This window comes from Sinohyriopsis cumingii, chromosome 15 (assembly GCF_028554795.1).
Source record: "Sinohyriopsis cumingii isolate HCF-2022 chromosome 15, ASM2855479v2, whole genome shotgun sequence".
Taxonomy (NCBI): domain Eukaryota; kingdom Metazoa; phylum Mollusca; class Bivalvia; order Unionida; family Unionidae; genus Sinohyriopsis; species Sinohyriopsis cumingii.
The window spans coordinates 57,120,998-57,135,714 of record NC_142975.1 but is presented as its reverse complement, the minus strand read 5'-3'; the positions used below and the strand labels follow the sequence as shown (position 1 = coordinate 57,135,714).

Sequence of the window (14,717 nt, the reverse complement as noted above, 5' to 3'; positions counted from 1 at the left end):
CATATGCCCACATTTCATACACATTCTGCTGAACGCATTTTTCTTGTACACCTGTTAGCACATTAACCCCTGGAGGTTTTTGTCGTTTTCGCCTGAAATTCGAGTAGGAAACACATTTTGAAAGCTATTTCTGAATAGATCCGAAAACACCAAATCCCAGGTGATCTTTCAATAACATACTGCCTAGTTGTGTTAGAAACATCGTTTTTCATTGGCTATTTGGCTCGCACATGAGCAGAAGGGTAAAAGTTGGATTTTTTGTTGATGTTGTTTTTTTTTTGCTAAACGGAGCCATTATTTTTGTATCGAGACCACTCTTTATTCCGAGTGCCCATCTTATCTACTTTTTGCAAAAGTTCATCTGTCTGTTTGCTGTTCGTACCAGATTGCCTTAGATCTGAGACCAAAAGGTCTAAAATCCGGACACAAAATTGGATTCCGACCACGGGCAAAATTTGGGTTGGAACAAAATCGGGTCCAAAAAATGATGTTTCTCCTTCTGTATTTTGTAGTGCAACTAGATATTCCAGATTATTTGGTATCATTGTAGAGCTACATCTGTCTACCTTTCTATAATACCACCCACTTTAGTGTATCATGCATGACCATTACGCTGCAGAGCTTGGCAGTAGGCTACTACCTCCTGCCACGTTAACTTGTCGCTAGGGGTTAATGTGTTAACAATGGAATCCATAAAGATGGTCCACAGCATAGATGAGGGTGAGATAGCTCAGGTAGACTCAACATTTCTGGCTAATATTGTTTTTTGGGGGGAAGGGGAATGGAGTGCTTAAAGTATTTACAAGTAAATAGATTGACAAATACATACTGAAATGAGTAGAATTTAAGTGCTTATTGGCAATATTTCTTTGATATCAATGACTGCATTTCGAAAAGACTTTATGCAATATCTTTATGAAGCTGTTGTGCTTAGATTTACCATTAGGCTGTTAGATATACCATTAGGCTGTTAGATACACTGTTATGCTGTTAGATATACTGTTAGGATGTTAGATACACCATTAGGCTGTTAGATATACTGTTAGGATGTTAGATATACCATTAGGCTGTTAGATATACCATTAGGCTGTTAGATACACCGTTAGGCTGTTAGATATACTGTTAGGATGTTAGATATATCATTAGGCTGTTAGATATACAATTTAGGATGTTAGATATATCATTGGGCTGTTCAGTATGCCTTTAGGCAGTTAGATATACCATTAGGCTGTTAGATATGTGTTTAGACTGTTAGATATGCCACCAGGATGCTAGATATATCATTAGGCTGTTCAGTATGCCATTAGGCTGTTAGATATACCATTAGGCTGTTTTGCAAAAATGTGTCATGTAGTCACATTTATACAGCTCTTCACATACAGACACATGTACACTGTTTACCCTTAAGAATGTGCTCATTTATGGCAGACTGCTTCAGTGGCCTGAGTGGTTAGAGCATCCGCCTTGGATGCGGGAGGTTGTGGATTAAAACCCCATATGAAGGACACATAAAAATGGTACTGACAATTGCCTCACTTGGTGCTCAGCATTAAGAGGTTAATGTTTGGACTGGTCGGCCTGGTGTTAGGATAATGAGACTGGGTAAGACATGATGCTACATGTCTGCGGCATGATGCCTTAGTGCAAGACATCACTTTAAACTGACACATTTGAAACACCATAGTGATATGACTAAAATTGTTAAAGCTATGTTAAAAATATATTAGGGGCCCCGAGTGGCCAAGTGGTCTAAAGCGCTTTCCGTTACGGATCACTGCCATCTCACCTCTGTCTGCGTGGGTTCAAGTCTAGGATTCGGCTAACATGGGTATGTGAGAAAGCTCGCCAGTAGCTTCTTGTGGGTCAGTGGTTCTTCCAGGGGTTTTCCCGGGTTCTTCCTCCACCATTAATACTGGCCGCCATGCATAGCCTATCATGTGCTGAAATATGGCGTTAAACCCCACAGCAACAACAACAACAACAAAAATATATTATGAAAACCAGACACAAATATATGACACAAAACAAGCAAATCAGTTTTAAGAGTAGTATTACGATAAATCCCAGAACTCAATCTTAAATTTACGTTTTTGTTTATAATTTGTTAATGTATATGAATAAAATATTACATGTTCATTTTTTAAAGAGCTTAACTGAATCAGAAGATTGATTTCAGTAGAAAGTGAGTTTTATATTTTATCTTGCAAATACTGTAGAATTTTTTTTTGAATTGTTTAATACAAGGTATTTTAGTAATTCTAAATATTTCTTAAAAATTGATGTTAGATTATTGGTAGAATAAGTTTTAAGCAGTTATTTAGTCATATAGTCCATCACCTTTGAAACATTTAAAATCAATAACTGTTTTCGGTAAATCTGTTTTCTCATCTATTCTTAACCATTTTAATTCCGTAAACGAATATGAATATGTATAGTAAGCCAGATTAGAGAGCAACTGGTTTAGGGAAGTTTCCTAAATATGTATTTTTTGATGACTAATAGTTTTTTTTTTCACCGAAAAACTTTTTATCATTTATATATATCAAGTCCAAATGCAAATTATATGCCAGCAGATTCAAGTCTATGCTGTTTATTAGGAGTACACAGTAGTACAAACAGCAGATCGAGACCCTGATTCGCCAGCACATTTTAATGTAACAGCACATCATGTCTACACTGTTTGCATTTGAACCCAACTCATAATTATGTGAGTGTATTCATTATATTCATTAATTGAAAGTAAATTTGTATTCAAGTCAGGTAAAGCTAAATTATGCAAATTGAGTCTCCTTTTTGTTTTCCTTTTTTTCAAATGGTTATGCTGATCTGTAAACCTTCAAAGCTGCTATCTGGGAAATTTATTTCAGTTCCAAAAGATGAAAACTTTTTACAACAAAATGAAAAGGATAGTATTTCAAAAATTTAGTCTTATAATTCTTTATGTCTGAGATCCTATCAGCATTTCATGAATTTGTTTACATTGCCTGAGTACATTTTCTTACAATAAAAAATATATAATTATTCAGCTCAGCCTGGGAAACCGAAATAGAGAAGTGTAAGTTTAAACTCTATGCATTTTTTCAGTACGTCAAATGCAAAACATAGTCCTGACAGTTTATGCTTTGTGCTGCTGAAAGCTTGGGTCATGAGAATGATTGTAGGAAAACTGAGACCCAGCAGAAAAACCCACAAAACTGGGATAGGTGACCATATATTACATTCTTATTTATATCATTTTAGTAAATTGGTATTCTACTCCATGGTTTGGAACTAATTACATTTATTTGAAACTAGATGAAGTATTTTGTGAACACCAAAAAACAAAAAACTTGTGTTACCAGACTGAGTTGTACTGATATTTATCTAGGAGTGTAGATGCCTTTTAGAATGCACAAAATTTCTTATTGACCAAGACTAACTCAGTGTCTTTTGTCACTTAGGTTTGTCTGAGGTAGCATTCTCACAGTGATCAAGCAACTATCTTTCCAAACATTCACAAAATGGTCAAATTTGTCCTCATAGCATGGTTGGGTTTGGTTTTGTGGGGTTTAATGCCATTTTTTCCGCACATGATTGGCTATACATGGGGGCCAGTATTTTTGGTGGAAGTAAAATCTGGGAATAAGCACTGATCCACAGGAAGCTACTGGCAAGCTTTCTCACATACCTATATTGGTTGAACATAGGCTCAAGTTCATGTGGATATGATCAGTAAACCACCCATTGCCACTTAACCACCCATTGCCACTTAACCACCCATTGCTACTACTGATATATAGCATGGATTATGAACATGGAGTTTGGAATAAGAGCTTAAAATTAAACTGTTTTGCATTAAGAGTATGGGAAGAACATGTTGAGTGAATGTTTAGTGGCACATCAAAATAGTAAAAGGACTGTACTGTGCTGAGGATTTGAACCGGCACTCTTCAGCACAATAAACACTGGCTCACCACAGCTCATGGGGAGAATAGGTATGGTAATTCTCAGCTGCCAGAATCATCCCTGCCAAAAATAATTATGTCTGCATAGCTTAAAGTAATTATTATGTACAAGACTGAACAGTTTGCTTTCTACAAACATCAAAATGTCAAATTATGCAACTGAGCAACCTCTGGCTCCCACAAGACTCAGTCAGATTAGCAACAGAGATTAACTTCCAAAAGAGAAATAAGAAACGTATAGACTTGGTTTAATTGGGTTTTTTCCTTCAGTAATTATAGATGTTTAGTCATATGGGTGGGCTGTAATGGACCAACAATTAGATGCAGGGATCTGTGGGTTGGAACTTTTCTTTTCTTCAGTCTGGTTATTGTTAAAAATGTTTTTTTGCTTTGACTTGCTATTTGTATTTTTCAGTATTTACCACTTTATCAGGTGAATAAAATTTCAAATCCTTATACCAAGTTCTCAGCTGACACACCCAACCCACTAATTGTTAACTGGTTGCTCCCACAGGCCCTTGTTCGATAAAGAAGTTTCCCCACACATCTAGAACTATTTCCACATGTGTTTCCTCTGAACTCATTTTTTGTTTGCTTTATTCATTTTCTTTTATCATCCACTTTTACCAAAGAAAAAAGTTCCAGGAAAGATCATAGCTTTTTTTTTCAGTCCAAAAGTCTGAAATACCTCGCTTTTCAGAGTTCTGAAATGAAGAATATTTTCATATTTTAGAAAAACCTTGCTATAATGTGATGGTCATGATCCATTTAGCTATGTAAGATATTGTGCAGTAGTGAGACAAGTCATAAATAAAATGAGTGTGGTAAGTACAAGATGGATGGGAAATGTGTATGCAGAACTATGGGCTTTACATTAGAAATAGTGAAAACACTGTAATTACATATTCACATGAGAAATAGTGAAAACACTGTAATTACATATTCACATGAGAAATAGTGAAAACACTGTAATTACATATTCACATGAGAAATAGTGAAAACACTGTAATTACATATTCAGTATCTGATTTTCTGCAGAGAACAATGTATTGGTATATACATCCAGAAGAAAACGCAAACAAATAGCATGAATGGTTAAAACATGCATAAACATCCTTACCCATGATCAATATAGATTTCAGACCTCTAGAATTTTCTTTATAGATTCCATACAAATCTGAATACTTAATTCATTGCTAATAAACTCATGCAAATTTATGGAACACTATAAACATACACCAAATATCCTGTACCACTTTTTTAGGGATAGACATGAGGGATAGAGTTTATTGTTTTTAGCTAAACTCATCATGGACTAGAAGAGCTTATTGGATGGTCTATTGTTCATCCATTGTATGACAGCCATTGAGTCATCCTTCCATCTTTTAGCACAAGTTTGTTATCACTGCCACTCCATAACTAATTAGAGGATTGCAATTAAACTTTTTATACACATTTGTTCCATTGTCTAACTAGTACGAAATGAAAATTGTGTTGCACAAATATCCAATATGGCCATTGCAGCAGCCAAGCCACCCATATTGTAAATCTTGTTAAAACTATTCCTCCAGAATCGATGGTCATATCAGCATGGGATTTTGACTAAAAGACTTCTTATGATATCATGCTGGTCCTGATTGAAATTGGTAATAATTCAATGTCCCCAATATGACCAATTGGCAGCAGTCTTGAAAATCTTGTTGCTACACATTATGAACAGAAAGTCATATTAATGTTGGGTTTTCATTGCAAGATATATAGATGGTCTCAAATGAAAATTGTGTCAGTCTAGTGTCAAATATGGCTGCCAGAGCAGCCATCTTTAAAATCTCTTTATACCTCCTGAATGAATGATCATTTTCAATGAAAGACTTCTTATAATGTCTGGTTGATCCTAAATGAAAATAGTGCTGCTTGGAAATTCAGCATGGTCACCACAATTGCCATCTAGAAAATCTTGTTATTGCTACGTAACTTATCCTGAATGAATGATCATATCAGCAATGCGTTTTCACTGAAAGATTTCTTATGATTTCTAGTTGGTCATATAAATAAGGTGCCAGATCTTACCACCAGTATGGATACTGCAAAGATTGTGGCCATTTTGAAAATGTTCTTATCACCACTTCACTTAAATGGAATGTCATTTTGACCAGGGGTTTTCATCGAAATGGTTCTCATGGTGTCTAAGTTGATCATAAATGAAAAAGATACAACTAGACACCGTGAGTCTTAGTTTAATTGACTCTCAATATGGCCATAATTAAAGCCATCTTGAAAGTGTTATCTCTACTCCTCGCAAATGGATTGTTATTTCAACATGGGACTTTTACCATTAGTCCTTTATGAAAATGGCTCCAATTGTATCTCCAATATGGCTTCCATAAAAACTGTAATGAAAATCCTAATGGAGCTACATTGTATTTCCCATGAATGGAAGGTTATAATAACATGGGATTTTCAAAAAAAAAAAGACTTCTGATGATGTCTGCTTGGTCCTAAATAAAAATGGTGCTAGTCTGACATCCAACATGTCCACCACCAAACTATGTATAGTATTATGCTGTATCAATGATATACCATGAGGTGTATAAATTTTTCGTTGAAAGGAAACTAGCCCTGCCAAGTTTTCTTTTAATGAAAACTTTTAGACAGTGAATGGTATATCATTGATACAGCATACATACTATACATATCTTATTTGTACCACATACAGATACATATATTTGCCCTTTAAACAGAGTTAAGATTTACTACAGACAGCTGTGTATTGACTGAGTGAATGAACTCCTTGCATCCCCGAGTGTGTCTGCTACAAAATGTAGTTCTTTGCTTTGAGTGGCAATTCCTAATCACCGTTGTATATTGATAAGTTGATTTCATTCATTTTCGAGTTTCTGTTTTATTCAGATAATTAAATTAATACAATACATGATTTAAACATAAATGAAGAAGGTAGAGCACTAAAAACACCAGTTAAATTCTTAACACTGAATGCTCAGCCATTCACTATGGGTGCATGGATTAGTGTGGAATAGAAACTAGGCAAAATGATGATAATTAAAATATTTTAATATATTTACAGTTGAACTAAGTCATTAACATTACTACAGTTCATACAGCACACAGGTGCAAGAATGTTTATATATGCATATTATTGCACCACAGGTGGATCACAATTTGATATACCAATAGTATTAGTATTTCAAACTGCTTTATACCAACAGTTTAAAAGCCTTGTTATTTTCAATGTGTGTGTGTGTGTGTGCGTATATATATATATATATATATATATATATATATATATATATATATATATATATATATATATAAATTATTATAGTGAATATGTTGGTGGTTTCCTTGTCATGACCCAAGTGCTACGTCCCAGGAAATAAGGACAGACCTGTGCATCCATTTCGTTTGTGTATATTTTTCTTTGCCATATGACATGTTTTTAAATCACTTTGTGCTGATATTTTTAAATCTTTGTGTACCTTAACGTCTCACATCTGATTCCTATAACTGGTGAACCATTTTAAGTATGGTCTAAAACAAGAAGATAAGTGACACCAACATTAATCGATTGTGTAGCAGCTACATGCTCCAACCTATTCTTTTTTACAGTTGTAATATGTGTGAATTGACAAGCTGAGCCATGGTTCTTTTTGTCAAATGCTGATGTTACCAACTGTGCAGTCATAACAGGTTCTGCCACTCATTTTCCCACTCCTGCCACTCATTTTTTTCACCAGACATGCATTTATCACATGTGTCACAAAAATAACATGGGATACAATTGGGAGGACGAAAAGACATTAACTCTGGTAGTTATCAGACAGAGCAGCAGTATTTTTTTTTTTAGTGTGTTGTGATATGTATTTTATTTCTACCCATTTATGCATGAATAAACAGCAGGAGGTCGCAGGTTCAAACCCTTACTGGGTCATATCAAAGACTTATAATAATGGTACCAGCAGCTGCCTCGCTTGGCACTCAGCATTAAGAGGTTAGTGTTAGGACTGGTTGGCCTGGTGTGAGGATAATGTGACTGGGTGGAATATCATGCTACATGTCTGCTGCATAGTGACCCAGTGCTAGACATCACTATAAACTGCCACACTGCAGACATCATGGCAATATGACTGTTGTTTTTTTGTTTGTTGGGTTTAACGCCATTTTTCAGAAAATGATAGGCTATACAAGGTGGCCAGTATAACTGGTGGAGGAAGAATCCTGGAAAACCCCAGGAAGAACCACCAACCCATGAGAAGCTGTAACTGGCAAGCTTTCTCACATACCCACATTAGCTGAGCCTGAGACTCGAACACATGCAGACAGAGATGAGATGGCTGTGATCCGGAATGGTGAGAGCTTTAGACTACTTGGCCACTCAGAGCCCCCAATATGACTGAAATTTTTTTAAAGCTACATTAAATATCTAAATCACACACACACACATGCACTCACACATGCAAATGCACACACACATAAAGCATTAAACAAAGTTACATATGAATAAAACTCAGTTTTCATATGAAAAATACTTCTTGAACTTCTTGAAAAATCAGGAGATGAACATCCTAGAGGTCTATGTTTATTTGTTCAGGATGTAATCCAAGCGCTTAAATATTTGGAGTATTGGATTTATAATCCCAGTAGTCACAGGTTTGATACCTGCCCAGGCCAACCTGGGTCTGATGTCTAGTTATGTCCTAGGGAAGGGTACTAAGCTTCCATTTCCTCAGCATGATTTGGCAAATAATATGTTATGCCTGTCATTAAATAAATAAAATTTAAAAAAAAACATTTTGGGAAGAATGTGGGTTCTAGTCTTTGCATGGCCAATGTTGGTATGTGAGAAAGCTTGCCAGTAGCTTCCTGTGGGTTGATGGTTCTCTCAGGGGTTTTTGCATGTTCTTCCTCTACCAGTTATACTGGCCACCATATATAGCCTATCTTGTGCTGGAAAATGGCATTAAATCCATAACAGCAAGAACAACAACATTTAGGGAAGGGATTTAAAAGTTGATTAAGATTGGAGAAATTGATCCCTAATTCGTTTTAAGGCTGAGCTCAACAAAGTCTTGGATCAGATAGATGAATGGAGGATATATCATGTCTGCACAGGACTTCTATTTAATATATACAGGACTTCTATTTAATATACACAGGACTTCTATTTAATATACACAGAACTTCTATTTAATATACACAGGACTTCTATTTGATATATACAAGTGCCAAAGATTATTGAACTAGGAAATAACTTAATTTCAGTGTTCGACACAATGAAATATTAAATTTTATTGCTCTTCTAACATGCATTTATTTCATAAGCAAGAACTGCTGATCTAATATGCACCTCTATGTGAAGATTGGAAAAATAAGATAGTGGTTCACTTTCATTTATCTGTGCTGTCAGGGAGAGAGAGAGAGATAGAAAAAGAGTGAGACAGTCAGTTAGTATAAAATAGTTTTGGACCTGTGATACCTCACAGAGTAAGGTAGAGGAAAAACCTATAAAAAATAATAATTCAGACTATCTCATCCCACGAGGTTTGGCTTCTCCAAGAATAATAAAATTTCTCAAGCTAAGATATTCACGGTGATTTTCAAGTGCAGCCATAATAGTCCTCTGTCATGCAAGGCCTGGTTGAATAAAATGTTGTGTGCCTCAAGGTTTACTCCAGATGCATCAGATGCAGCATTCCACAGATCAGGTCAAAACTAGAAGACCATCCAAGAATAGTCGAGCATGATCTTATCATATCAGGAAATAGCGTCAAGACAATGGAAGGTACCATATGTAATAGCTTATAAGTCAAGTCCAACTGCAAACTGTACGCACCCAGATCTGCCATCACATAATGCACCAGCAGATCTAGGTCTGTACAGTTTATTTGGAGTAATCAGTAGAACAAACAACATAAACTCTGATCTGCAGACACATTATGCTATTGCAAATCAGGATCTAAGTTGTTTGCAGTTGGGCTTGACTTATAAGCAGATATCTAAATACCAAAATGACCACTACAGTGAGTTGTAGTAGAAAGATAAATCCCATTTGATTGTCTGTAAAGGACGAATACATAGTTCATGTCAAATGCCATAAGCTTCTAGGAGCATATGTTGATGATAAACTAACTCAGGAGTCATCACAAAAATCATGTTCAAAGACTGGAAATATTTACCAATGCATGAAGGGAAACTATTAACTACTATGTTACCTATTATGGACTACTTTTGCATAGTACTGAGTTGATTGACATTGGGCATCATTGACATTGGGCATCATTGACATAAACTAATATTAGTCATATAAACTCAGAAATGTACAACTAGAACTGTACGAGATGCCAATCCAATGACACCCTCTTAGAATGTTTTGTTTCAGACTTTAAACTGGCTGCATTTGATAAAAGAATTGGAATGAAATGCTTGTGAAAATCAGCGACACTACCTCAGTATATTCTTTAAGATCAGCATCAGACCTCTTTTTAACACTTTAACCCCTGGAGGTTTTTGTCGTTGTCGCCTGAAATTCGAGTAGGAAACACATTTTGAAAGCTATTTCTGAATAAATCCTAATACATCAACTTCCAGCTGAGTTTCAAATAACCTAATGCCTAGTTGTGTTAGAAACTTTGTTTTTCCTTTGCTATTTGGCTCACGCATGAGCAGAAGGGTAAAAAAAAAAATTAAATTTTTTTTGCTTAACAGACACATTATTTTTGTATCAAGAGCACTCTTTGTTCTAAATGCCCGTCTTATCCTACTTTTTGCGAAGGTTTACCTGTCTGTTTGCAGTTCATACTGGTCTGCCTTAGATCTGAGACCAAAAAGTCTAAAATCTGGACACAAAATTGGATTCCAACCACGGGTGAATTTTGGGTGGGGAAAAAATCGGGTCCAGAAAATGAGGTTTTTCCCTCTGTATTTTGTAGTGCAGCTAGAACTTCCTGATTATTTGGTATTACTGTAGAGCTACAACTGTCTACCTTTCTATAATACCACCCACTTTAGTGTATCTACATGACCTTGATGCTACAGCACTCAGCAGTAGGCTACTACCTCATGCCACGTAAACATATATACTTGCTTATGAGTCTAACTGCAAATGGCACAGACCCAGATCTGCCGTTGCATAATGTGCCAGCAGATCTGGTCTGTGCAGTTTGTTAGGAATAATCAGTAGAACAAAGAAAGAACATAGACCCTGATCAGAAGGTGTGTTATGCTATGGCAGATCATGATTAATGTTGTTTGCAGTTTGACTTGACATGTAATAGAGTGTATATGGTGTACATGATCATCTAAGTGAAATCAGTTACCACTTAAACAAAAGCAGATTGATAATCTTGGTGTGTTCTAATTAGGATGTTTCAAGTAACTATAAACATGTAATATCTCTCACCAGATATTCCAACAGTTTCTTCTTTGTTTTTATGTTTATATATGAATGAGCTAAGTACATGTAAAAAGGAAGTACACTTATATACATTGCAAGTTTTAGGTGAAATATTTGTGTGACATAAACTCATTAATACGTAAATCCATTCCTTCTTTTATACCTGTTGTATACATGTTTAATATATTGTTCATGTATGTCCCTGGAGCCTAACTGTGAAATCAACTAGAAGTTTGGCTGAATTGTTGGTACCCTCTCAAAATTTATTCTTAATAATAATTAACCGGTGCAGGAGGTCACAGATTTAAACCCTGCCCAAGTCATACCAAGGACTTTAAAATATGGTACAAGCAGCTGGCTTGCTTGGTTCGCAGCATTAAGAAGTTAGCATTAGGACTGGTTGGTGTCCCAATAATGTGACCGGGTGGGACATGATACAGCATTTCTCTGGCATGATGCCTCAGTGCTTGACATCACAATAACTGCCACACTGCAGACATCCTAACGATATGACTAAAATTGTTACTGCTACATTAAAAATCAAAATCACACACATTATTATCATTATTATTATTATTGTAATTATTGTTATTTTATTTTCATTATTATTATTTTAAAGAATACATTTTGAAAATGATTCCACAATTTCATGATGAAAATGTAGATGGAATGTACCAGTAATAAGGAACAATAAATCAGTTCTTATTGTATTAATACCATTTATACTATTAAGTCAATCTAAATATTATTGATTCTGATCAAATTAGTGCACCAACAGATCTTGGTCTATATTGTTTATTCTTCTGGTTACTCCTAACAAAGTGCGTAGACCCAAACCTGTGGGCACATTAGAAGATTGCTTTCTTGGTGTATGCAATTGGATCAAAATTTAAAATGAATACATCAAGTATTCTCTATAATCCATACAATTAGTAATTTAGTCATTTACATATGGTAAAAGTGAACTTAAGTCAGTTTATTTGTATCAATGTAAGGGTGACTCGGAAATGAAAATAGATTTCACATTCAAATCAAACAGAATATTTTGTAAATTATCACAGACTGGTACATTGAAAATGCCTCTGGTAGATGTGCGAGGAGTTTAGTATGTTTACGTATTTAGATAAACGATGATATAAAATATGTCGACAATTTCATCAGATAACATTTTACTTCAGAGTGTAGAAAATACTGTGCAAAAGCTCCAACTGTAGTGTCCATAGTTCATTGTGAAGACCAGTACGTGATTGAAGAGTGATCATTCACAATTATCTGAGATAATTCACTTATTGAAGTTACACAAAATAATAAAATTTAATTTTTTTCCACAAAGTACAGTGAATTATTTTTTCAATGTATAACATTTTGTGGGTTTCATGGTAGCTACAAACCACAATCTAAAACCTTTCAAAGAACAGTGCCCCCGTCTGTGGAAACAGTAGGACCTATTCAATCCCAAATCTGTGAATTTCAATTCCCCCTCTATGGCAACAGTAGGACCCATTCATTCCCCAATCTGTGAATTTCAATTCCCCCTCTATGGCAACAGTATGACCCATTCATTCCCCAATCTGTGAATTTCAATTCCCCCTCTATGGAAACAGTAGTACCCATTCAATCTGTGAATTTCAATTCACCTTTGTGGAAACAGTAGGACCCATTTAACCTGTGAATTTCAATTCACCCTTTGTGGAAACAGTAGGACCCATTTAACCTGTGAATTTCAATTCACCCTTTGTGGAAACAGTAGGACCCATTCAATCTGTGAATTTCAATTCACCCTTTTTGGAAACAGTAGGACCCATTCAATCTGTGAATTTCAATTCCCCTTCTATGGAAACAGTAGGACCCATTCAATCTGAATTTCAATTTCATAGTAATATCATTTGTTTTCAAAACCCTGAAAATTGATGCACATGAAATTCATGAATTCATTACAAGCTTTTCTTTATATGTAACAAATAATGGGTTGTGTTATATTTTTAGGATCTGTCTCCAAATGTATCAACTCTCCCAGTCAGTGATGAAGAATTGGACATGCAGATGGAAGGCTATCTCTTTAAGAGAACAAAGCATGCATTCAAGTCATGGGTCAGGTGAGAGGTCAAATCATCATTAGAATATGGTCAATGTCAAGTTCAAACCCACTGATAAGTTTTCAAAGACCATACCCCCACCCACCCACTCAGTTTTGCTTAGTATGGGAATTACTGATGGGAGTGTTTGAAAAATTATATATGCAATAAGTATTTTTTATTAAGGGATGGGGTGAAAAATAAATAATATCGCTTCAGATATCTTGATCTCTGACCGTCCTTTATCATGGTCCTTAACCACATCTAGAAGAAATACAGAAAAATATATTTACAACAAAAAACCCAAAGAGACCGCTGAGATGCATTCAAGAAAGCCTGAAAACAAAATTATCGTTGTGAAGACTGGAACTCGTTTGACTCAAAAAATTGCTACTGGTTTATCTTGGTTTGTAAAAGACAGGATCCACTGTTTCAATCAGATTCCAATTCAAAATTAGGACATTTTATGTTGCCATGGTGCAGAAATTAATTTCTCTTGTTGTAGAAGAAACTTATGAAGATGCTGAACATGCTCTGTTGTAATTAGTTTGATGACTGTTGTAATTAGTTTGATGACTTGTTGTAATTAGTTTGATGAATCATTATCTAATATTTAGTGTTCTTGTGCCTTAATTTCATAATTGTTAAAGTTGATTTTAGAAATTATGCATGAAAAAAAGAATTGAAAGAAAAGAATGCTGAGTACGAATGAAATGAGAGGGTGTAAGACACACTAATGCTTGTCTTCAGATACCTTATGAGATCATCATGTTTTAGGAGAATATCCACTACATTGCATATCCAGCCCTTTTAAGTCAAAAATTGGTCTTAACCAAATTCTTTGCTTTTTTTAGCTATAAAGGTGTTAAAAAATTGTCTGCTTGCTAGATGAAAGTCACCTTAGTGTCTTTCCTTTGGAAGCAAGTCTCTGTGACAGAAAGGGAAAAAATGGTTTCTTCACAAAAGTTCACTTTTCTACCATCTACAGTTAGCAAACTTTGTGGATGACTTGCACTTACGGTAAAAATGAACCATATTCATTTATAGGTTTAACGGTCATGGTCTCTGTGACTGATAGAGGAAAAAAACATTTTGCACAATAACATTAGTTTGTCTTAAAAACCTGTACTAAAATTTGTGGCCAGCATACTCTTGTGATAAGGAAGAAGCTTATCTTGAAGTTCAAGGTTACGGTCACCTTGACTGAAAGAAGAAAAAATGGTTTCCACACTAAAATTTAAGTCACCAGCATAGAGGATTTTTGAAAATGTGGCAGGCATACAATGT

The 14,717-nt window shown here is 35.2% G+C and overlaps 1 protein-coding gene across 3 annotated transcripts in view; it reads left to right on the top strand.

The window, feature by feature from the left end:
- Nucleotides 1–14,717, top strand: part of LOC149781851 (arf-GAP with coiled-coil, ANK repeat and PH domain-containing protein 2-like) — a 211,292-nt gene that overhangs the window by 122,496 nt on the left and 74,079 nt on the right. For all 3 annotated transcript variants that reach the window (XM_089936039.1, XM_089936038.1, XM_089936037.1), the window contains one exon: nucleotides 13,342–13,451. In XM_089936039.1, coding sequence (XP_089792165.1) covers nucleotides 13,342–13,451 — 110 coding nt within the window. The remainder of the gene's footprint in view (nucleotides 1–13,341; nucleotides 13,452–14,717) is intronic.